The 26,808-nt window shown below is 33.9% G+C and overlaps 2 protein-coding genes across 2 annotated transcripts in view; both read right to left on the minus strand.

Moving 5' to 3' along the window:
* Positions 1-13,289, minus strand: part of LOC138327888 (E3 ubiquitin-protein ligase MYCBP2-like) — a 62,984-nt gene extending 49,695 nt beyond the window's left edge. The window contains 22 exon segments of the mRNA XM_069274337.1: positions 168-249; positions 600-722; positions 966-1,085; positions 1,314-1,471; positions 2,189-2,300; positions 3,756-3,824; positions 4,356-4,511; positions 5,728-5,770; positions 5,772-5,896; positions 6,223-6,433; positions 6,602-6,678; positions 7,050-7,194; positions 7,537-7,607; positions 7,852-7,948; positions 8,150-8,215; positions 8,534-8,637; positions 9,083-9,233; positions 10,500-10,675; positions 11,043-11,196; positions 11,457-11,681; positions 11,904-11,970; positions 13,020-13,289. Coding sequence (XP_069130438.1) covers positions 168-249; positions 600-722; positions 966-1,085; positions 1,314-1,471; positions 2,189-2,300; positions 3,756-3,824; positions 4,356-4,511; positions 5,728-5,770; positions 5,772-5,896; positions 6,223-6,433; positions 6,602-6,678; positions 7,050-7,194; positions 7,537-7,607; positions 7,852-7,948; positions 8,150-8,215; positions 8,534-8,637; positions 9,083-9,233; positions 10,500-10,675; positions 11,043-11,196; positions 11,457-11,681; positions 11,904-11,970; positions 13,020-13,144 — 2,657 coding nt within the window. The 5' untranslated portion in view covers positions 13,145-13,289.
* A 7,192-nt stretch (positions 13,290-20,481) lies between these two features.
* LOC138327889 (uncharacterized) overlaps positions 20,482-26,808 on the minus strand; it is a 30,585-nt gene continuing 24,258 nt past the window's right edge. Inside the window, exon 7 of the mRNA XM_069274338.1 lies at positions 20,482-24,329. Coding sequence (XP_069130439.1) covers positions 23,668-24,329 — 662 coding nt within the window. The 3' untranslated portion in view covers positions 20,482-23,667. The remainder of the gene's footprint in view (positions 24,330-26,808) is intronic.

Raw genomic sequence — 26,808 nt, forward strand, 5'->3', positions numbered from 1 at the left:
CAGGCGGTCATTATATGCAGGTTCTTATATACAGGTTTTTATATACAGGTGGACAAGTTTGACTATATACCGGTAAGTTGTACTTACCTAACTGTGAGGTCTCCAGTCATTATAGATAGGTAATCATTATAAACAGGTAGGTTTAATGTATTTAGTATTGTACTTACCTAACTGTGAGGTCTCCCTGACCTAACTGACCATACTGGTTACTACCAAAGGCATACACCTCTCCAGACTGTAGCAACACAACTGGAATCATACACAGAAACATCTTAAAAGTAAGGCTTTAAAGATTGTAAATTGTATCTTTCAGCATAATTCTATCTGTATATATCATATTATGGTTGAAGCTGATCCCAATCTCCCCACCCTCCCCGTAGACCATGCAAACTCAAAGATACTCAGAATTATGATCACTATTACAGTATTGTTTACATTTTTCTTCACCAATATTAATATCATAAATTATCATATAATGTTTCAATATGTTGTATGTCAAATTATAATTAACTTAAATGTGATCCATAATCTTAAAATTAAAAACTGACTTTAATAGATACTAAAATGGTCCCAATAGGTATAATTAGTAGAGAATTTACCTGTGTGATGCTGACCACAGGATATCTGAGTAACCGGTACATCTCCATCCCCTACGGTCACTTCTAAAGGTGGCAGACTGACCACCTTATTGTACTCAGTCTCCTGGTCACTTCCAACTTCAGCTGTTAATACAATTATCATTAAATAGTATTTGCTACTTATGTATATATAAATATTTCTAACCCAAAAATTGTAACCAGATATTGAGAGTTATATCAAATACGCATAACAGTTTCAAAGAAATAGAATAATTATCACAATTAAATTTTGGATAATTCTAATATTTTTTTTCCATTAATATTTGATATTAATATTGTTTTCATAGGATGCATAACTATGTATCTGTCTATACGTTAATAACTTACGTTGTGCCTTTCCTTTCTGTTTACTCCCTGATTTTGATCCAGATCGATGTCCGTGTCTAGGGGGTTGCTCTAGAAGTCGCTTAAAAAACTGTTCTAATGGAGTGCCATGGTTACGACTACCTGAAATATCCATGATCAAAATTCACCATCACTGTTGCATAGTAGACAAATAAACAATAGATTTTTTGCTGATGAGTGTCCCATAGAACCATTCAAGCAAAATAGTTCTCAGGTCATAGGCCAAAATTAAATCAGAATGACCTACTCAACAGACACTAACAGAACCTAAATTATCAGTGAGGCATCTTGACATTTGAAGTAGGTCAAAGTATTTACTTTCAAATTTACCTCTAGGTTCAAGGAGGACTTCAAAGGGAGGCAGGCCCTTACTTTTTGTGAGAACATGAGCAAGTTGTTGGGCTTCATCCATACTCTGTTCAGCAGCACACATTTTACAGATACCACATTCACTACACCCGGAGTCACCAGAGCCACAGCCACACGCTCTGTAAAACAACAGATACAAGATATTAGTTTTTTTGATATGAAGTACATAATACCATTTTTTACAATTAGTCAGAGCTTCTTTGTATCAAGCTCATATATCTATAGATAGTTTAATGTAGTTTAGTTTCTGTGAACACTGAATAGTAATTTATCATTCCAGGACATGTCAGGTATTGATGATGATGGAGATCTAGAATTCCCAAAGAACAATGCCAACCGTCAATTAGTACAAAAAAATTAAGGCTTCATCCTCAACATTCAAGGGGTTACTATATCACTGTTGTTATATCCACACCTGCTTTATGTCATAGAAAAATTAAGGTTTTGTGTGCAACCATAGATGAGACAGGCAGTCTAGCCCTTTGAATCGAATAACAGTTCACTATGGATATGATGTTGGACATCACTGTCTCTCTTATCTTCCATGGATGTCTCTGTAGGCTTGTGATTGATCAGTTTTTCCTCCTAAACTGCCTTCAGGCTTGCTATGAAACAGTCCAGGGTCGTATATAAAGAGTCATAGTAACTCTTGGAGTGTCAAGGATGTAAACTTTGTAAAGGCCTCAAATCTGTACCAAGAGGAGGAGGGCTGGTGATAGAATCATAAAATTCCATTACCAAATTAAAGAAAAGTTTTATTTAACAATTACGGATAAGGAAAGGGGTATGATTTGTTGTCTTTATACAACATGAATGGAAATTCCTTAGCTACTTACATGCCAGGGGCTCTACCTCCCTGTACAGAGTGAACACATGCTATACCGTACCCTGTACACTCTCCACACACGGAGCAAACCATACAATGGTCAGTCTTCCACTTGTGCCGACCTGAAACACAAGGAAATATTGCTCAATTTCTATAGCTTCCCAGATATATATTAAGTGCATAGTTTACATTCATGGTGTCACTAACTACATTATACAGTAAAACCCCTATAACTCGAACAGCAGGGGACCAGGTCAATAGTTCGAGGAATACGGAGTATTCGACTCATCCGAGGTTGGTCACAATCGACAGTCAAAATATCCGGTCTCAAACTATGACAAACAATGCATGGCAAAGACATTTTAATTACCCTATCTTTCAGGATTTTGGATTTCTTTATCAAAATTTTTTATTGATAGCAATATTAAGTTGAAAAAAATATATGTATAACATGAATTGAGTGTTTGAAAATGCTTACGAGAAAGCCCTATATCAAAATGGTTTTCCCAGCAGAGTAAGCGATCATCATCTAGGTCAATGTACAATCCATATTGGTCAACAAGGAGTGCATTTTCTATAATTTAGTTATTACAAATCATTTAAAACAATTACAAAATACATACTCAAAATTAACCAGCATAATTACAGACATAGGCAACGATATAATATATAGATGTCTATTTTGTACATGTGTTCACGAGTAAAGTTACAAAATACATATACAGGAAAAGATACGGAACGCACTGATAAAATGTTCTTCTTTCGATAAATAACATTGTGTTAGCATGTCGAATAAAAACAACACAGAAATTTAAAAAGAATGAACTTAAAATTAGGTGGACTTCAGCAATATCTTCCGCCTCTTTTGACATTTCACAATGTGTACTTTCTATTAACACGGATCAACAACTTCCGTATTTTCGTATTTACAGCAAAGATTATTACGAGAGAAACATCAATTATTTAATGCCTTTTCTTAAATGTTCAAATAAAGTTAACGTGAAACAACGACCTGCGATCGTGTAGGTAGACATTAATGACACCGTTGATCCCGTAATTAACTAAAGGCTTGATACGCCACCTGTATAGTCGTGAGCAATTATCCATGTTGGTCGGTGCAGTCAGGTGTGACACAGGTAAAAAAAATCTCAAGGGCCGAACACCTGTTCAACGAATACATGGTTAAATACCATGTATTTGATGAAACGGGGATATATTTTTGTTCGAGGAATGAGGGGTATTCGACGAATAGCTGTTCAAGCTATCCGGGGTTTTGTTACATAGATTATATAGGGACACGGTCAGGACCGTACGACCAGTTAGAAGAATAAGGGTATTCGAGGAATCCGGTTTCGAGTTAGAGGGGTTTTACTGTAGTTTCAGTTATCCATGGATATTTCTTACCAATAATTTACATGAAATAAGTCAAAGATTTTTTTTTTAGGACTTACACATTGCTTTTCTTCCGATCAAGGCAGTAATATAAAAGTCAAATCATACAAAGGATTATAACCTAAGTATATGACAGTCAAGAGGTGTCTAATAGATATTAATGAAATATACTTTAAAACTTATACCTGCACCACAGATGGCCTCTTCTTGTTCTGTCTCTTCCTCCTCTTCTGTCATTGTCACATTGTTACTGGCTGTCAAATATAATAAGGTTTTCGTGTTTCAGGTAGAGAAAATAATGACATCTCAACAACCAGTTTCTCTTGTTTTCAAATTAACAAGGATCAACCAAAAGGAACTTATATATAAACCTTCAGGAAGATCCTATGGTAATTTCTGAGAAATAACAATTACTTTCCAAAGATGGTCCCTGTTACTCAATGTTACTCATAACTACGACTCAAGAGGAATCTATTATAGCGAAATTTCAGGGAGATTTCTTCAGTAATTTGTGACAAATAGCTATGACAAAAATTGCTAAGGACAACAGACAAAATGGGATTTGAATAGCCCATTAATGGTCAGACAAAATGGGATGTGAATAGCCCATTAATGGTCAGACAAAATAGGATGTTAATAGCCCATTAATGATAGGACAAAATGGGATTTGAATAGCCCCTTGATGATCAGACACAATTGAAATTTGAATAGCCCATTGATGGTGAGCTAAAAATATGAATACTCTACCAGAAAGTAATAGTTTGTATAGTATAAGTTGTACCAACCTTCCTTCGACCCACCAGGCTGAAAGTCCCGTCCACATTGGCCTTTATTGTTGATGCCAAAGCTGTAAATAAAGCCCTTGTTGGTCAGCACAATGGCATGGGCCTTCCCCAGGCAGACATTGGTTACAACGACGTCCTTCAAATCTGTCACATGACCTTTAAAAACAAGTAAAATGAAATTTGTTAATATCTTTCTATATGGGATATGATCAATGCAAGTACATGTATTTCATATCTGAGATAGAAATAAGTGTATGGGCCATTCATGTGATTCATACTATAAAGCATAAATTAAACTAAAAATGACAGCAAGACTAATGATTTATATGCCTCTGCCTTTATATATCAAAATTGGATTGCAGGCAGTGGAATGCAGTGTTTTTTTCACTTACTATTTTCAACAGCCCATGCCTTTTCAATTGGGAAAATAACTCGGAATTTGGGAGAAAATGGGAAAAATTTCAGGAGTGTAAAAATTTTTCAAAATCACTTGCCCCGGGTAAGTAGAGCCCAATAATTTACTTACAATTGCTCAAAATTAAATTCCACTCCCCCCCCCCCCCCCCCCCCCAAAAAAAAAAAAAAAAAATACCATTTTTTCTTATCGCAGTACTGTACCTATTAGAAAATTGAAAATCAAAAACTTTAGAATTATCTAATAAACATTTCTAATTCTATTTCACAAGATGTTTTTCTTCTATTATTAGAAGAAAAATAAAACAATTAATTTGCAACACTATTTGCATTTTTAAAACTTTTTTTTGTTTCTCTATCATTTTTTTTCTAAATTCCTGAATTCCGGAAACCGGCTCTATTATTAGATCCCAAGTGCTACTTCCTACCTTGAACAGAGATCGTTTTTACATAAAAAAACTCCTTGCTTATGTCGAAAAAAAATTTAGACAACTAATAATGTAAGTTAACTCTGGAAACATTGTTGAATTACTTAAAAGCAGTTAACTATTGTTTTTATTAGCTTGAATGTCTGTAAAACGTCTCTGAACTGAACTAGTTATACTCATTTCGATTTTGTTTTCATTTTGTGAAATAAAAATTGTTTCTGATCCCAAATTTTTTGTTTTAAGTAATGTAGACTAGTCTATATTTACACATTTTAGGGATGAAAATCTGGTTCAAACTATCAACACAAATGTCATTAAATTTGATCAGTTTTTATTGGGAAATTTGACTTCAAAATTGGGAAAATAAGGCATTTTTTGGCTAGGGGAAACAGCCGAAGTTCGGCTGTAGATTTGGCCAAAAAAGCCCACTGGAATGGGATAGGACAGTCATGGATACTAAGTAATACCATATCCCCCTCCCCCAATTTCATGGTGGGAGCATAAAAATGTCAGACTTTGTTAATACTAACCACTAGCATGGTCACAGTAAGTGGAATCTTTGCCAAACATGAAACACCTCGCCTTCCTTGGTAACAAATGCACTGCTGCCATTGTTGCATGCAGCTTGTATCACAGTCTTAGATTCAAATCGCACTAACTTCTTTGGTTTTACTGCTTTTGGTTGACGTCTTCCTTTAGCTACCAAATAAAACAAATCATTTTTTAGGTTTAATTCTATTACAATGTCTTTTCAATGCATAGTATTAAAATCTTAAATATTTTCAAATACCATATGAGCTTTCAATTATGCGGGTCAAAATTTTCACTTTTTCTAGTTAAAACAAGAAAATTGAATTTTCACAATTAATAGCTTTCATGCTTTCATGTTTTCTCATGTTAGTGTCATCATACTGGAACACTGAAAAGATTTTGTTTGTTTGTTTGAGTTTTACCGCCCATTGACAACTAAGGTCATTTAGGGAACACTGAAAAGACACATTGCCATTGATGTATATAAAACTTACACATGCTGGTATCCCCATCTTCTCCACGCCGAGGTGTTCCCACAAAGAATAGACTCCCATCATCAGACACCATCAGGGCATGCTGACCCTCATGTCCTGTGGCCACCTGTACAATCTTGGGTGACTTGGTAATAGGTAGCTCAGCCCATTTACCCTGAGCAGGTGCCCCCTGTTTGATACCCAAGGCCTGAGACTTCCCACTGTATAACACCTACAATGTTAATATTAAATGTGAACAGATGATTAAAACTATACTACATGTCTTCAGGTTAAATATGCCAGCCTCTCCAGTTTAACAGAATAAAAAGATTGTAGCACAAAGCTACATGAATTCCAGTATTTTGCTCCAGAGTATATTGCATTTAGATAAATAGCCTACCTTCCCACTGACAGTTCTGATCAGTACAAACTCTTTAGCTCCTGTTATGGCTACGGAATCCTCATCATAGGCAGTATCTGGAAATTACAAATAATAAATTTCAGTGGAAATTAATGCAAAAGTGTATCCTTACAGAAACAACCACAAATGTAGTAAGTCTTTACATAGTTTGTGATGTGGCTTGTCAGATAAAGGAACCATTTTCTTTTTTGTACCAATATCACATATCATACAAGAAAATTCTATGTAAGTTGAGTTATGGAGAAAATGTGAGTAATAGCTAGTACAGTTTAAGCTGATAATTTTTTTTCAGAGATACTTTATAGCATTGATTTTCTAAGTGCTTTTAATTTAATTTAAATTTATAAGTAATAAATCAATTCAAGTAAAAACACACTTAAATAAGAAATATAAGTGAAAATTATGATTAAGTAAACACAACACTTACTGATTGAGTGCCTTTCTACGACCTGGTCGTACGAGGCCGTCCCAAATACGTCCATACACTTGCGTGTAAGTTTGAGAGGTAACTCTCCAGCCACTGTCATTGGACTTACATCGGGGTTGTACAGACGCACCACAAAACTGTCTTGCTGTAGACAGGATTATGAAAATATACCAATGGTCCAGGGGAGATAATCCACTTACATATTATTACAAAATAAATATTATGAAGTATTAAATAGATAAATTTTGAGAACAATTCTGTTATTTGTGTTGTCCTTAATTAATTTCTTAAATTTAGGATAGTCATCTTATGAATAGTCAATGTTTGGAGACACCTTAAAGCAGATAAAAAATGTGGTTATATCTACAATTTTATTTGGGATTGAACAATATATCTTCAAGGAATTCAATATTCTACAGAATTCTTTTTCATTCTTTTTATATTCTCTTTGATATTAATTAGGGAAATTTGTTTGAGTTGAACTTACATCTTTAGCAGCTGCAATCTGACCAATGTTCTCACCATCACTGAATAATGCACTGGGTCCAGGGCCTTTACCTAACACAACAATGAAACAAGAAAGTGAGTTTAAGATACCAGTTTTTCAATATGTATAAAATAAAGCATCATTCTTAGACATTAAAATGAAAAATATCTTCTTTTTTTAACTGTGAAATATAATTTTTTGATAACTATTTAGTATAATAGTCTAGACTTGAAATAAATATTAATCATTATAATAATTTTTTAACATTATAATTGATTATGATCCACAGTTCTAAATGTTACAAGTTCAACATACCATCAAGTTTATAAGAATTAACTACAGTCAGGTCCTCTTTATTGATGGTACACAAGCAGGGTTGAGCATTTTCATCTGACCGACAAAACAGCTGATCCTAAAGGGAAGAAAATCATTATGATACATTGTGAATATTTCATTGTTTGATATCAGTGACATGACACATGTTTTGAATAAATTAAAATAGAAAATTTTGTATCAGAGAGAAAAAGACCATTCAATAGAGACAAATATTAATTCATTCATTATCTGAATTAATGGTAATGTCATAACATAGGTTATTCACATTGAGACTTACCTTTGCACAAGCAAGCCACACAGATGAAGTGGACACAGTAAAATCTCTCCTCACATAAACATGGCCCTGAAAAAAATCCAAGATTACATGTCAATTACCACAGCAATATTTTAGCATGTCTTACCTATCATTAATTTGTATTAGATAAATGTCTAAAATTTACTACCTGTATTCATATAATTAAACAATAACTGACACATACAGTATCTATACATTTTTCAAAATCTGAAAAAATGCTTGCTACTCCTTTATAAAAATAATACAGGTAAAATCATTTTAAATCTGCTTCCAAGCAACACAATTGCAAGACATAGAGGTAGTTATCCAATTTTTTAAATTTTGAATAATTCATTTAACTTCAAATTTTAAAAGATTTATGATTACCTTAGTTGTATCTCCATAGCCTGTTCCTACTTTGGCTATTCCACTTTTGTTGTCCAGTATGTATAGAAATCTACCATCAGATGCTACAGCACAATCTAATCCAGCTGTAAAAGAGTAATTTAATGTTACAGAATATTCAATACCTTGTAACTATGACAACATATACAGAAATATTATTGATTAACTCTGATGTTAACCTTTGCATACAATCTTTATTTATAACTTATAAGCGAATATATTTTCAGATATGTTGCAATAACATAACATTCTCTGAAGTCATACCAAGGAATATGCTAACCTTTCCATCAATGATATGGTATTTAAAATACAGTAAAATACGGTCATAACAAATCTCTGGGGACCAACAAATTACTTATAAACATAGTAAGTTATATACACACATTGAACACATCTTATAAGAACCATGATAGGGAATAAAAGTGACTACATGTATATTATAATCATGAATTATTTGCACACATGACCATTATAAACACGTTTTACTGTACACCATTATTTTTGCTATTTATCAAAATGATAAAATCTTACCTGTTGCATCAGTTTTGTGAACATTGTCTAATGTAAACGTGTCTATCAGACCTCCAGACTTGACCCCCTGGTTAAACCAGTCTGGCAGCTGGGTTTTTCCTAGTAGTACAGCCTGCACACTCTTCTGTAGTGAGGTTAGAATGCCTGGTACCTAACAACAGCAAAACTCACATAATTAAATATTAAGGTAGGTCCATACTTTTGAAAATCGCGCCAATTCATATGACGCTATACCGGAAGTTGCGGAGGTTGTTTTGAATTCCAGAATGGTTTCCGATACGCCACGACATCACACTTGGATATTTCTTCAATAGGTGAAAATTGTCTACATATAATAATGAATGTTTAAAATCATTAAATAAATCAAATAAAAGCAGAGAAGTGAAAATTATATGCTATCTCTGTGGTTTTTGCGGTCCCTGTCGTAAATGGGAATGGATTTTTAAACACCGGAAGTGCCGTTCGTCGCTTTAAATCATAAGAGGGGACCCGGCCGGACCGAAATTCCGGAATTCTAAAAAAATCGCATACGGATTTCCTTTAAACACACAATTTGGAGAAAATCATAAAAACAAACAGACATAAACCAGATATAATATCACAAAAACGTATGAACTGATGTGGAATGTTTTTTTGCGGCATGATTTTCAAAAAATAGTCAAATATAACCCATCTTAGCACTGGATGAAATGGGGGTAGGGTTGCGAGTTACAAACTTCAAGCTTACAAAATTGTGAAATTTTGATCGAGGACCCCGTGTTTTTATATGATATTTGAAAAACATATTACCTTGGGCATATCATATACAAATATTGTGAAATTGACATGGGTTTTCATTTCCTTTTTGGCCTATTCATTGATTTTTTACGGGCGAAAATATGGCAAAACATGATAATTACGTTTAGAAACGGTCCTGGGAAATAACAAAAATTAGTTAGCATTTGTAAAAATAAAATAGTTTTGTATATTGTTCTATCGTTAGAAATTTAGGACAAAAAATCAACAGGATCGAGACAACATTCACCCTTATATTACAGAAAACATAATTTTATGAATTTTTCTATTTTCGGCCAACAAATTTGCATTGATGGTATATTTCAAGCTTAAATTTCTCAAAAAGTAGTTCGAGAACACCCATTTATCTTTACAGAATTGAAATCTACATGAAAAATGCAAGAAAATAAGACCTGTTAGAAAAAAATGACATGGGTTTTCCCAAAAGTATGGAGCTACCTTAATAGTGTAATATTGTCATTTTTCAGGGTATTTTGGGAAAAATATATAGCTGGGTGTGTTGAAACAAAATTATATAGCTGGTCAATGTCTTTTATAACTATACATGGAGGAAGTGTCCAGATCCTCCCCACCCACCTTCTTTTTTTAAAGATTTGATTGGAAATTTTGCATTATGAATTACCTGGACTTTCTCCATAGCCAGACAAGCAGGACTCATCAGCATGGAGGATATCGCAGTGAGGAGTTTCCCGGTGTCTCCCATGGCTACAGTGAGTGAGATGAGAGAGGAGCAGGCCAGGGATGACAGGCTCATGTCTGTACCCATGGCAACCTCCATCAGCAGCTGGAACAGTCCATCTGTAAAACAACAGTAGCAAGCTGTAACTAACAGTGGGTCTATTGGAAGCCTTCAAACTTAGTTTTGACATAAAATACCAAACAATGAATTCAGACATGAAGGGTTCAGTACTTCTGTGGTTATTATTTAAAGCAGGTTAAAAAGCAAAAGTCAAAATTCAAGCTCCAAGTTACATTTATAATAATTATATTGATTCAAATATTTTCTACTGATTTTGTCACATACCATTAATATTTAGGCATCCTACATGAAAAATTTGAAAGGATGTTTAGAATTTATAATTTATATTCATCAACCTATCAATGTTAGTTAAAGTGTTATAAAACATGTAAGTGAACTATACATTTTTTGATAACATAACCTTACCAACAATTTCTGGTGTTTCCAGCTTCATACTCTCTGGCTGTTGTCCTTGTAGGAGATTGAGTAAGGCCTGTAGGGCTCGCACACATAACTCTGGGTACATACAACGTGTCTCTCGTACTAGTTCAAATAGACCGCTCAGTCCAAGGGTTACAATCTGGGACAAAATAAGGTGTAATGTGCTTCAATGGCAAAATACCTGGTAAGAGTATAGAGAAATATTCAAATCTACATACGTTTTCATCTCAATGAATTTAAGCTGTTAATATATTATTTCAATGTTATCTTTTCAGACTGGTAACTTTAGTATTAATTTTGACATCAAGTGTTTGTCTGCCTTAATAATTTTCCGAGACTTCGTGATTTTCAACCAATTAAGCTACAGGATATACAGCCTATTCATTATGAAACACAAACCTTTGGTATTTTTATAGTTGCTTCTTTGCCTTTTTCATCACCAGTGTCATCACTATCCGAGTCTGACTGAGCAGTGACACTGTGGTGATAGATCTGACTCGCCTCTTTCATACATCGTTCAAGGACAGCCTGTCGGACGGCGGAGTATACATTGAATACAGAGGGGTTCAGGCTCACATCCAAGTTAGGCACTGGGTTATCTGTGTTCTCTGGACTTTTGTCTCTCTGAAAATAAACAGTATAGATATTGCAGACAACCTATGACACAACCTACAATCAAACATATCAATAATTGTGAAAAGATTTTTTTTATTAGATTATTGAACATTATATACTTAAAACTTTTTATAATCTGTATCTATAAATCTTGCGTATCTCATCTCTTATAATTAAAAATGCTCAAGTGATCATAATAATAATAATTGTGGGTCTTTTGTTGTATCTTGCCTTTTGTTTTTTCTCTTTTCCTTTAGCTTTCACTTTCTTTTTCGTCTTTTTCTTTTCATTTTTCTTCCTGAAAGAAAAAGAATAAAGAGTGTACAGACGTCAGGCAAATCATTAAAAGACTAAATATCCAGCTGAAAAAACTCTATATCTATGATGCTACAGTCAAGGGGTTCTTTAAAGGCAAAAGCTTAGCGAATATTTTGTTGTGCATGCCTAAAAATTCTTCCATATTATATATATATCCTTAGTAAACATATAAAGAAAATTAGACATATGATCTTAAGACTACTTAGTTGCCTAATAAGAATCCTATATTTAATTTCATTATATTTAATTAGTTAAATAATGGGTAGGCTTCAATCTGACCTTGAATTTGGGAAAGATTATGTCAGTATGACCCAGTGTACATAGCTATAGGTTGTAATTGAGGCGATTTTATTTGTGTGGTGCACATTGCGTAAATAATAGTGGGGAGAATTCATATTGATAGGCAGACATCAGGAAATTTTAATCATGTTTGAGTATCTGTGGAACAGGAATTCTTTTTTCACAAACTTCCTGCAAGATATTGAATGAGAAAGATGTTTTAAGTATTTTCATTGTGTTGTGGAAGCTATAGGGAGGGACAACAAAAAATAAATATCTTCCTAAAGTAGTCACTTTTATTAAAAAAATTGATATAGAATATTCATTAAAATTTGATCAAAGGCCCATACATGATAATGTGGAAAAATCATATGACATGATGTCATTCTACCTGTTGCTAATTTAAGATCACATTCAAGTGTTACATGCACTTCGTTGTTCAAAATAATTTAATTCAGACATATATTGAGATAAATTATTGATGGCTAGATAGTTAAAGGTATAAAAAGTGGTACGAAAAAATGAAACTGGTATTAGGGCCTAATTGAAAATACCTAAAAAGCGTTTAGTAGGATGCAACTTGAAAATAATGAAAGTGGATTTTCCAAAATCTAAATGTGCAACCGCAGCCGTCAGCGGACCGAAATAGCAACATTACACTTAAGTTCGAATAAATCGGTGAGTGCATTAAACATTATTTAATGAATAACTGTTTCGTCGTATTACTGACAATGTTACCAAATAACATACTTGGAAGCGGATGTTTCATCGACATCAATATCGAATAGCTCGTGAAATTTGCTGCTGAGAGTCCCCCCTTCAAGGAATCTGTCCAGCTCGCTCCTAGATGCAGGCAGAATTTGCACTGCTGCCATTGTCTCCAAGACAAAATGGTTGAAACCTTAATTCTCTCCAACCATTAATAAAATCACAAATCCATGGTAATGGTGATATCACAATCAGAAATAGCTACTATGTATTCTATATTCTGACGTCTGACTTTCAACCATATTGAATGAAAAGCAGCAGTTGATACATTTTTAAAATTTGTAATCTACAAAAACAAACGGAAATTTTTAACGATTTAAAGGGGTAAATTAAAGTATATTAAACAATGATATATTTTATTATGTTTCGTTTCTTATGTTGATAAGATACAATTACTTCATAATAATATTAAACAGCAAATATAAAATATGATACTTTGCTTTCCGTCTTATTTTAAAATTATTTTTTAGTAAGTACTAATATACGGATAAATATCCGGATAGAACAGTATTTCTACTATCCGGATTCCTTGCGGATTTTTAGTAGGCCTACTACCGTATTTCAAACACAATTTTAATTACTCCAAAGTTTAGCGCTTATTTAAAAATCACTTCTGTATTAAATTATCAGTTGGTTCAATTCGTAAAAAGTCAAAGTTATGTTTCTAGATAAATGCGAACGAGAACGGTCACACTTTTATAGCAGTTACTTCCCTTAGCACGCTGATCATCAATGCTTTTGATTAAAAAAGGCCCATGATCGGTTTTATCCCATAAAGCAAGACAAATATACCTATTACACGGTAATATCTGTTAATAGGACGTTAATTAATCAAACAAAAAAACCTATTACATGTCATTTTGGACACTAAGATTAAATTGTCACACACCATCAAAGCAGTGCCACCTAACATGCTATAGATATCTATTGCTAAAAAGTGTAAACTGAACCGGTATGAGAACAAAAGACGTTTGCAATATTTTATAGAAAAACGGGTTAAAAAGGATTAACCTATGAGACACACTGGTATGGTATGTGGGAGGGAAATCATAGAAAATAACAATTTGATTGGCCATAAAGTCTCCATTATTAAATGTTGTCATAAAAGAATAATAATTTAGAATTTACATTTAATTTCCAGTACTTTGCATCCTCAATACTCCAGGGGTTACTATCACTGTCGTTCAAAACTGAAGGCTTTCTATGCAAGGAGTTAGTTTGGTGTTTGGTTCTTCAGTTTTATTATGATATAATCTAAGGTTAATATGTATTCAACATAAACGAACAAAATTTGACTTCCAGGAAGTCAATACCTTTACGGGTGTACACAGGATTAGTCAAACTATAAAAGTTGACAATATCACACAAGGATTCATTTGGCCTGTCATTGATGCAAAGTGTTGATTTAAAAGTTAATGAAATCATGTTGTAAATTTTAAAAAACAATGATCGTTTTATCATCCAGTCATATGCCACATGCGTAATATACTGTCAACTATCAACAATTTCTTTGAGTCACCAGTGTGTCACAGCGATGCCGAATTCACTTTAAAGTAATTTTAATGGAGAAATTGTAATTGAGAAATATATTAAAACGTTGCCTGAGACATAGTGGAGACTGTTTATTAAACTACTGCCAAAAAAAAAAAGATAAAAAAACAAAAAAACAAAAAGCACCCCCCCCCCCCCCAAAAAAAAAAAAAAAAAAAAAAAAAAATACCCCACCCAAACAAACAAATAAAAAACCAAAACAAAAATAAGAATTGAACCAAATAAATTAAGATTGTACGAAAAGCGATTGGGCTCATTTTGGTAGAAAAAAATGCGTTATTACGCGAAACTATCTCGTTATTAAACTGGCGTTATTAAGCGGCTATTGGCTTCCGTAAGATTGAATACTAAAAGGCTAAAGTACACAATACATATATCACTAGTTTTATCTAGGTCCATAGTTTTACTTACTGAGTGTCTACATACATATACCTACATGCGGCAGAATTAGTATCGATCACCTTTACTGCCTGTGTAACCCAATACGACGTTTCGCACCACTCCATCACATGGATGTGACATAGGGTGTTATTTACCTGTCACCACCACCGCGTAACGTGGAAAACACGTAAGATTTACCACTTGAAAACGCCGTATACCTGGTGTCAGGGAAAGGGGAGACAAGTCAGTGGATAGCAGACATGTTCGGGTGATGCCTAGTCATTATAACTCCAGTCCCAAATCAACTGTCCTCCGCCAGGTCACGACGACACATTCAACATTTCCGACATCTTAAACCATTCATTAACTCGCCAGAACAAGGTCCTGCTGTGTATATTCGTGGATACGTATTGGGATCACACTTCTCTTACGTAGAACAATAAAAAAAATCCTACAATAGCTTACACCCTTATCACGTACCCTACTATTCGCTAAGGAAAAACTTCAACTTTCCAGGGCTAGTCAGGTAATACTTCCAACGAACGGAGGCCTATTGCTCTGGTCTTACGTTTGGATGAAAGGAAACTTAATTTGTTTAAAAAAGTTTATCAGGACAAACAACAAATACTACCTTGCAAAATCCAAAAATACACATGTATGTCTAAAATGTCTTATTTGTAATGTTAACAATTGAATCTTTATTGAGGTATATATGCACTATCCAAAGCGTAGGTCAGGTTCAATAAAGAAGTATCACCATCACAATCGGCATCACATGATTTGACAGGGTTTATGTAGGTTAGATTTCTGAACATCCCATACCCAACGTTATTCAAGGGGTTATTATCCCATGGGATATGTCATAATGAAACCGAAGGTAGATCAGAACCTGCAGACTTCCCATCAAAGGACCAAAAATGTTACACAAAGAGCCTTCAGTTTTACTGTTATTCTAGGGGTGGATATAACTAGAGTGATAGTAACCACTGGAGTATCTAGGATTAGGTCATCCTCCCGAGTATGCAATGTGCATATGTGATGTGATGCATACTGATTTGTATAAATACTTTTAACTCTACTCTCCTATCTATGATGTTCACACGTGTCGCAGTGTCCAATTTCGTGAGTATTATTTTACCATAATCTCCGAAGCAAATGAGAGAGACATAACGTAGGAAAGACCTTTTGTAGAGTGCTGAAAACCATAATGACTGCATATCGTGATCTTATGTGGATTTATCGTGTTTTATTTTATAGTTTTACTTTGGTCATGTTAGATTTGTGATGATATGTTGAGTCAAGTTTCAATCCTACGATAACCCATATTAGCCAGCATTCTACACTGTTCGAAATGTTGAATACATACATCTTTTTTTTCGGTTGAAGTTTATCACTGTGTATATAGAATTCCAGAGTAAAATGACAAATTGTTCATTTATAATAATGTATATATATAAACTCGCATTTTTTTACATGTACATTCTACACATGTTACTTAATATTGTAGAGAATGTCAGAAAAGTTATATGTACATTCTACACATACAAACCGTGAGTATACAATCCAGACTTAAAGTGATATTTGAGCGAAGGTGTCATTGTAGTAGACAACATTTACTTTTCTGTCACAGTGCCGTTATTCTCGCTCTTTTTTATACCAGGAATCAATATTTTTACTGTGATATGTATGGATTTTAGCTTTAAATAATACCCCCATTGAGAAATGTGTCGATATACTTATATAGTTTTCTAGTCTCGCATACACTATAATGTCAACAAAGTCTCGGAAGAAAACTTCAATTCTTGATTCCGTTATTAATGTCACTGTCTATCTGGTTTTGTTAAACATGATCTGGTTGGGCATTTTTCCAATATCACATTCCTGGTTGGCTTTTGGATTCATCCCGATTGCTTTTCTTTTTCATTCTGTCAGTTCATGGGATCTTATTGCCGCCTCTTATCTTTAATTCGCCAGTTCATCTTCGGAGTCAACTGTTGTTTGATTTGTCAAAATGTTTCTACTCTCCATGATTTGATTTTTAGTTCGACAGTTTCTTCTTTTAACTAAAATGACGTTTGGACCTAAAATTGTTATTTTCGTGATGGTAAATAAATAAGAGATGAATTTAGATTTAATTTTGTTTATTTTAACGTTTGACAGGTATATTAGTAAATACACAAATAAGTAATGAATAGACGAACAAAAAAAGGATAGCTTCAGATACCCGATTCGACCAACCTATCATTTATGAACATTTGATGCAATGATTTTTGTAGTAATCACGGGAATAGGGAACGCTGTATAATAAACAAGTTGAAAATAGAACATAGAAAATAATCAAATTAAATTTCCAACCTATGATGTCGGTTCTTTGTTTTAATTATTTAAAGTTTGTGTTTCTTTCTGATTTCGCATCAAGCATTTCATATTAGTAACAGAATAGGTGCACAATGCAGTGTATCGTGTTATTGTGTAATGTAGTTTAAAGGAGATAGTATCCGGTGTGGGTTTTACAATATATTTTGTCTTGCTAGATGATATGGAACTTTTTGGCCATTTTCCGTCATGATTTACGTATTGTTATTTTTATTTCCTCCCATGTTTTTTCATATAACACATAAATACATCGGACATAAACAATATGACGAGACATATATGTTGCTTATGATCACATGAAAAATAGATAAACACTAACACATGACATAGCATGCTGAATCGATATGAAAAAAAAAATGAAAAAGCAATAGTTTGATTTGTGTATTTGTTGTTAAGTGTTATGTCCAGTCTTGTTTTGATTTAGTTTTGTAATTACTATGAGGAAGAGGATTTACGCACACTTATGTTTGATATAAATTAGGTAATTAACAACAGTCTCGTTAGTTCGAAAATGATAGCAACTATCCGAGTTCACTGTCATAACGGTGGTGTCTCAGAAAAGATTTTTAAACAAATGTTACATTATATTTTTTTTAATCTCGGGATAAATATAGTCGGGACTATCAAGATACAAAATGAACTTCGAAGTTCGTGTTAACGACATTCACGCTGTTATGACAAAATAAAAAAAAAATGATCTTACAAAAATCGTATAGGAATCTATCAGCTTATGGTATAGTTAGTATATAAAGCTTTAATAAGATGAACGGCTTGACATGCGATATTTTTACTGGAAATTACCACACATAAACCTTTCAAAAATCCCCGCAAATGACAAACGTTGTTCATACTTAAACAAGGCACAGAGATCATTGTCATGCAACACTTGGATATGAAAACAGGGGATAGCTTATATGCTAGGGAGATATTTAATTCATCAATTTATTGAAAAAATATATATAGACATTGTTGTTGCATTGTGTCTGTATCAACCGGTGTCCTTGCATTAATATTAAATGGCCGGAATACGCTGTCCATCTGTTTACGCGGATTGGATACGTTATCGACGAGCCTTCCTAAAATACCGCTAATTTGAGGAGATTCCTTTTGAAATCAGCAGCAGTAATGACAGTCATGACTATTGATTGGATAATGTCACGTCACATGTTTGATTATAGCAATCAATTTCACTAGCAGGCATGTATTACACGTTTATATATATTGGATAAGGCGTGAATAGATCTAATTCACTGTCCTTGTCCAACGCCAAGGTCAACCGGCTGCAGACTCGGCCTTGAGGTGTAAATTTGTCTCTGTAAATCTTAAATAGATTTCATTTCTTCTCAATCTTTTACAAATCAATTAAATTAAATATATATGACTGGAATACGGTAAGCTTTGAGCTAGCCGCCCTAGAAATGCAACCTAACCATAAAGTTTGATGTCTAGCAGCCTTACGAAAAAAACAATTTTCTTTAAAATAAAAACAGGGTTATAACTGCCCTTACTGACGATGCAATATGATAAATTAATATGTATGGTACGGAACAATTGTCACAAAGCATAACATATTTTTAACTGAGTCTTATCTAATATTAATAAACATGTTGTAATTACAATAACTGTATTATTTGTAGATATAGTTACATTTGGTTTAGAAGATAACTAGAAGTCAGGACAAATTATCAGAAGAGAACTGTGAAGTAACTATAAAGCAAGTTATGTTAGAGATATCATTTACATATATATTGGAAGACTGACTTAAGTTCCTATTTTAAAACGATCTTTAGTTTTCATTGCAAATGAAATTACCCGTCCTGATTTTTATTGTTGCAACCGTATTGCTTTTGCAGGTGACTTCCTGACCCATATTTGATTGTAAATTGAATGAAAGACATTGTCGATTTGACAGAACACTTAAAGTTTGTCAGGAAGATTTTGAGCACTAAGATATATTACTGTCGACATCATATAAAGTTTTACTTGAATTCCTTTTTTGATCAAACTTTGTTTTGTACTTCTTGTAATGCATTTTGATTTTTATTGCTGCAATCCGAGTAATCTTTTCACGCAATAACTTAACCTTGAATGGAGAATATTACATCGATTATTGATCCCTTCTCATTATATTTGAGACAGCAAAAATTTTGTTGATATTTGTTTTTTTTTGTGTAATCTTTCTGGAATTTGGTTTCGTTTTTGTTTTTATATCGATATTTATTATATATTGGTATTCTATGATGAAATAATACCTTTTTTCTTTCATACCTACGGGTGTAATACTGGCTGGTCTAGGGCAATACACTCATTCTGCCTGAGGCTATATTGCATGGCTACCCATGCAATAAAGCCTCGTGACGTCACGGCGTCAACAAAAGTTCTATTTCCTCGGTAAAATTGTTACAATTTTTTTTTCACAAACTTTATTGGGTTTACTTTAAAAGATGCAAACAACGGATTTATTGTTGAAAATATCACGTAATTTTCATGTATGAAAAATTGACTGTCAGCCGTGGATTTCTTCGAATTTATTTCAAAATGGCGGGATATTAAAGTTGTAAAATTGCAATAAAACGTCGAGATATGAAAGAAAAATACTCCATCATAAGTGGATATGAAGGATAGGGATATTCTACTCTCGGGATCACAAAATGTTGCAATACCCTCGGCAAGCCTCGGGTTTTACAATATTTTGTGACCCTCGGGTAGAATATCCATATCCTTCATATCCACATATGAAAGAGTCTTATAATACAGTTTTTTCCCAACTTGCTAACATTTGAATAAATTCTGTCTTAGATATTCAGTAGAAATCTATACCAAAACGACACGATAAAGCAACAACAATAGTTCACAATGCTGCATCCTCGATATCCAGGGGTTATGGATGAAAGTTTTACAATGTAATTTACCGTACTGTAATTCTTGACATCTGTAATCTCATTTAGTGGTTTTTCATGTTGCCATTATTCCATCCAATTACAACACCATAAATATTTACCAATACCACTGTTAATCATATTTATCCGACAACGTTGTTGTAAATAAAACATAATCTGTTATCGTTATGATTAAGGATTTGCTTAGCTCCAGCGATATGTCAAACCTAATTAATTAACGTTGTGAAATAAAATGCAACAATATGATAGTTTTATTTAATAAATCTATTTAAATATACAAACACCACCAAACAATTTCAAAATACATTTCATACCAAAGCACTAAGTCACACTATAGTATCTATACATCAGATATGAATTACATGTTTAGAATACATGATAATACAGAGGTACAGCAACCACCAGCCACTCATGAATGCCCATGTCGGTAAATGTTTATACCAGACGGACATATGTAGGCCACTGACACGAAACAACAGAGATCACATACATATCCTCCAATAATCGGCTACTACTGAGCCATCTATACAACTCCATAGCTTGGCGATACAACTTCACACAGTTCGTGTTGATAACTTCTCATATCCACCGATTTCGATTACAGTTACCATTATATGTGTCTATACGAATGCGATGATTACGCCATCTACAAATACACGTGTTGAATTTTGAGATAAGTTAAACTATCTTGCCCATTTTGACAAAATGTGATGAGAGTTATTTACGATTTATTTAACTTACTGTAATAATTTGATAAAAGTAGTGCTGGTATCATAAAAATCCTAAGAACAACGCACCTGTTGAAATGTTTACCAGTTTCTTAAAACTGTGTAACATCAAAATCATATTACATGTATACCAACATTTTTGCTGAAATATCAGAAAGACTAATATCCATGTATATGCATAAAACATTAAACAATTTCCATATCTTACACTTAAAAAGTCTTAACAGTACTTGGAATATTTACCCTTTGTACAAATTTTGATTTATGTCCACTTACTTTCAACATGAAACATGATAAGAATAGTTACTACGTATACACTGTCATTTCCACATCAGATATGTTATTTGATGACCGATGATGTATACAAAGTGACGTTTCTATGGTGACGATTCGGCATAATGAAGTGTTATTAGCGTTGTTACTATGGTTACGATTTGGCGCTATGGAGTGTTACAAGCGTCGTTTCTATGGTGACGATTCGACGCAATGAAATATGACTAGAATCGTTACTATGGTGACGATTCGGTGTAAGTGTTACTAATGTCGTTACTAAAGTAACGGTACAGCATGAGACACATCACTATGGTAATGATATGCCGTGATGTGTGGATAATGTTATAACCAACGAGTTATAAAACAGTTATGAAAATAAAAACAGAATTATTTTCTTTCTGACAAAAACGAAGCTTTTATACAAATATAATATCATTAATAAAGTGTATAGTTAATTGTCTCTAGTTACGTAAATGATTACACAGGCCCATCGAACACTGAACACTTTCAAGCGTACGCAGATAATTGGTAGATGGGCGTCGCTTGACTAGTCCGGACGGGACTCAGACAGAAACTGATTTAATATAACCTATCGAAGAAACCGCTTCACATCATTGATCATCAAATTACAAAACCTTTATATTTGACTTAACTCTACATTAAAAGTTTAGGTATTGATCGTAAAAACGAATCAAGGTAGGAACAGAATGGTGAATTCCCAATACAATTTGCTTAAGAATGTTTTACTGTAAACGTTGGTATCATCGGAAGTGTTTAAATTCGTGATTTACAATTAAATTTTTCGCGTCGGATTTTTCTTGAGATAAATTTACTTTTACTTTTTAGTGGCATAGCTTTTATATTACGTTGTTCACGAAAAAATACGAGTCGGAAAATTTTCTCGCTTTGAAAGGTTCTTTGCGTAACAAGTGTGACTTTCCCTCTCGCGCAAATTTCAACGTCTGCAGTAACATCTTAAAAGTTCTTAGTACCACATTTTGTACTGTAGTTTGTATGCATTCTTCCAGACCAAAGTGATCAATTATATATGAATTAAACAGCATAGCTTTAACATTCTAGTAATGACAATATTATGAAACAATGCACATATATACAGAACATATTGCTGTTTACATACAATATTAATGTCTATATACAACAGTGCTGGATGTAATTTGTGATATATCCTAGATATTTCCAATGACACAATTCACGTTTGGTAAGCAATTTGCATCAATCTAGTCCTATTTGAAGTAAATGTATATAGTGTGGTGTCTAGATGACTGGCTTTGAGGTAGGTTGCCTTTTCCATTGTAACCATTCAATGATCAATTAATATCATTTCAACGTTAGACTGATTTTTAATATACAGATACATATTATTTGGAAAGAATGAATATTTGACCAAAATGTGTTCTAATTGCAATCAATTCATATCAATTGTAACACTTGAAATGTCTACCACAAAAAGAACTAAAAATCAATGTGAATGATACTTCAAAGCTTGAAAGCTTGCAGTTCGACGTTTAAGAGGCTGTTATTCTATCTGATTTTGATGATTTAAATGTTTCAGCACGATGTGATGGAAGGAGAACTGCAGAACAACACGTTGAAGTTCATCGCTCGAATTGTAGTATTTTGGCTTTAGCATATTTTGGCGATTATTAGACAAAAAGTTTCTGTTTCGGCCAGCACATGTTCACAAAGGACTGCCATCACGTATCAGAATCCATAAAGATAGTTTCATGAGCTCGATACCTCCAAACTGATAGCAGTGCTTTATTAGTGACACGCTTGGAGACGCTATCTTTATTCACAATTAGATTTTGGACAGCTGGACTGTCGGACTGTCGAACAGGACTATAATACACATTTATGATCTGGTGTCATATTTATCACCGATGACGCTTAGACTGACCATACTGGCATCAAGAATGATGCTGTCGTTGATAAACTGGTTTCAAACATTTTGAAAGTTCATAATCTTGGATGAAAAAATCAGCAGACATTTTCGGTCATTAGTAATTATATTGTACTCACTTCGAGTTTTAGTTTATAAGACATTGATTCATTGCTCATTTCATTTTGGATGTGGAAGACATCTCGTTTTCGTTTTTATCCTGAATCATATCACCCTTTTATTTTGCCATGTTGTTCCAATATACGATAATAACCTGAAACCATACATATTCACAAACTTAATTTTGAGCGACCCCAAAGAATTTTGAAAAAATGGACAGAGATAAAATGGTCTAAGTTCCTATAAGTGGACATAGAGATGATCTTCAAGGATTTGTTAGGACAGATCCAATATTCGATGTTTTAATTTTTTTCTTCAATGCCAATTTTAGCAAACTTTTGCTCTTTTAGTACGTTTAAATCATTTAGTACATACATATAAGTATACGTCAGCGAACATTCTTATAACTTAGCTACGGGCGTTGTTCCATCTAACAGAGTTTTATCAGTAATCTCACTCATTGGCTGCTCTTCCAGACACCCGTTAGTGTAATCCTTTTTCCGCTCCTGATTCACCCTATACTGCTTCACAATGCGGGTGATCTCCTCTGCAGGAGGTGCGATGATGACGACGAGAGCCATGATGACAGCCCATGCCTGGGTAAAACCCACCCATACCACGAACTGGGTCTCATCCATCATCGGGAAGCTCGCCATGATACCAGGGATGACGAAGGCGAAAATGGCAATGCTGCACGTCCCTCCAATATACGCCGTCATCTTGGCCTTACGGAACGTAGACGACATTTGTTCGAACGTTGGCTTGGTGTCATAGTGGAGGCCCTTCAGTTCCTCACGGTAGTTGAGTTCCCATGGATTAAGAGGGTTGTCTATGTCATACAACTTCTGCCACTCCACATCGGCGTCCGAACTCGTTTTGATCTTATGAGTGAGTATGGAGACGATTATGCAGAAAATCAAACTGGCGCCAAAACTGCAGCAGGTGCCCGCGAGAATGGTATAGTCCTGTACGGTGTTGAGAAGGAAATTATTGAGTCCCCCCTCATACATGGTCGCTGCCGCTAGTGTAGCCGTTACTCCGAGAACGAGGCCAGCCAGTCCTCCTGGAACGAAAAACGAAAAGTCGTTTTCAAGTGATGCGAAATATAATTGTATATTATATTATTAACAGGATTATTTAATTATAGTATTTAAAAGTTCTGAATTTCCCCACTTTACACTTCTCGGTTGATTTTAAAAAATGTACAAATTTTGACAGATCACATCAAAAATTAGTTTTATTTATGCGTATCTACAGAAAAATGCATTTGCTTTCTTTTCTTTTGGAAAAGCCCTTCTCCCATTTAATATCAGAGCATTCAGAAGAAAAAAAAAAGAATGGATTGATTATATTATTATCCTTTTGCTTGTATGATATATTTTTTGTACTAAAAAGGAATAAATCTAGATGTCTGTTCTTTATTATGGTTCTTTTTCTGCAAGGAGTGATGCTACTGAAAAAATGAAGTTATTTTCGCCGGTATAAGAATTTCACTTAGAGCTTATAAAACAACCAAATTTTGACGAATTCGCTATAAGGGACTAGATTTTACACATTTCTTAATAGTTTCACGAATCGAATTTTCGCGCCAATGGTTAATTTCCACGAAATATCTCGAAAATAATCGTCTAAATAGTATAAACGATATCTAAACATATAATGCTACCAGTTACTAAGAAGTTATTATTATTGTCCAGGTATTAAATAGTGAATTCCATTTCATCTGCATTTCTTTTACACTGATATATAATGTAAACGTCCTAATTTTAGCCCCATCATATTTGAGCGCAAATACAAAAAAAAGTGTTAATTATGATTTATTAACACTGTACATGAATTAGCGCTTCAAAGGAAAAAAACTAAAAAGTACATTAACGGTATATATCTAGTTATATATTTGTGTCGTATAATTATTTTTTTCTTTTTTTTTGATTCTTTGCATGGAGTGAAGTACCTAGCGGTAAAACACTTGCTTGTAAAACTGTAATACACACTCGTCATCGTTTTTGAAATGAAAAATATCATCATATTTCTGATGGAATGGTTGTAGTTTGTGATAATAATGGAAGATTCTTGTAACCTTACTATCCTACCTCATGCGAGGAGCGTAAGTATAAACTATACCAACTTTGAATTGTGATATAGATAAAGATGCACTTATAGAGGAAAGCTACCGACTGGTGGAACACTAAATTTTAATAGGGGCACATCTGTGTCTAGTGAGTGAGCTTTTCTATTTCAAATTAAAACACCTCTAAACACATAACATACAATTTACGGTGAGAAATTCGCCCTGTAGTAATAGAGATAAATGTTAGCATTCATTATGTGTTAACGTAAATCCTCTTACTACAGACGTCTTTTGTGTGACTTTTCATATTGGGGAAGGTTCTTTTTCTCTCGTCTCAACATGCCCCTGCACTATTTGCAGTCTAAACCTTAATACGTTATTTTCCTTTTCCCTCTTTAATTCCAAACTATAAATAATTGTGTTCTTATTTTTTAAAAGGAGCGAGCACTTACATCCCGAACAGTTGTGACGTCAGAGCGAACCTGTCGAGGCAGATAAGACGTTTATTGGCCAGAGTAGAGTGATTTATCGTTCATTGATTGGCTTACAAAATGCATTACTCACTGCCGCGAAGACACCAATTAATTGATACATATTACGGACGGCCGAGGAAAGAAAAAATCGCCTTCAATTCTTAAGGGTTGGCTCAGGTCATGACCTTTGTGATCTGTACTTTCTATTATCAGGCCAACAACCGACTAGAAGAGGGGACGCCATTATCAATGGGGCTAAAACGTTAAGTAAGCTATATTGTATGAAGTTGATGCCGCTTGGACAGGTGGAATGACTGGCGGGGATCCAAAAGACAAGTCTGTTTACATTCTCTTTTCAAAAAGGCTAACACATGTGGATGATTGACTGCCAACATAAATATCATCAGTGGTACTGTACGGCAGGTTCCCTGATAGATGTGTAATGTGTTTATTGTAGAATTTTACCTGTCACCTACTGAACTCTAGCAACAGTAAACCGGCCAAGTTTTTCCTACCGATGCAGAGAAAAAAAATATGGTCTCACGAAACATAAACTTGCATATGCATCGTGTAGTTCAAATAATAAAAATTATAGTACATGTTATGGAAATATAACTAAAAACGTAAGAAAAAACGTAATTGTCCAATTTTGAATTGTACTTTCCAGAGACTTTTAAAGCCTTACCGGTATATATTTGAGTAATTGAATTAGCTGATTTTACCATACGAAGTCTTATCATGTTGTACAGATAGTATTTTTTGCGGTAAATATTTGTTATCCTTTTTCGTTTTCGTGCTACTTTACTCGCCTCTTTTGATGTCTTTAAGATTGATTACGGTAAAGTCAACGCGCCTTCTCTAAGATCATTTGCATAACTTTTCATTTAGAAGCACTATCGTCTAATCAAACATATTACAATATCATCAAACTTCGGGAATTGAAACTGAAAGAAATTTCAGCTAAGCAGGTGCAGATACAGATTATTTGTACTGAACGG

The sequence above is a fragment of the Argopecten irradians genome, chromosome 7, assembly GCF_041381155.1.
Source record: "Argopecten irradians isolate NY chromosome 7, Ai_NY, whole genome shotgun sequence".
In the NCBI taxonomy this organism is placed as follows: Eukaryota; Metazoa; Mollusca; class Bivalvia; order Pectinida; family Pectinidae; genus Argopecten; species Argopecten irradians.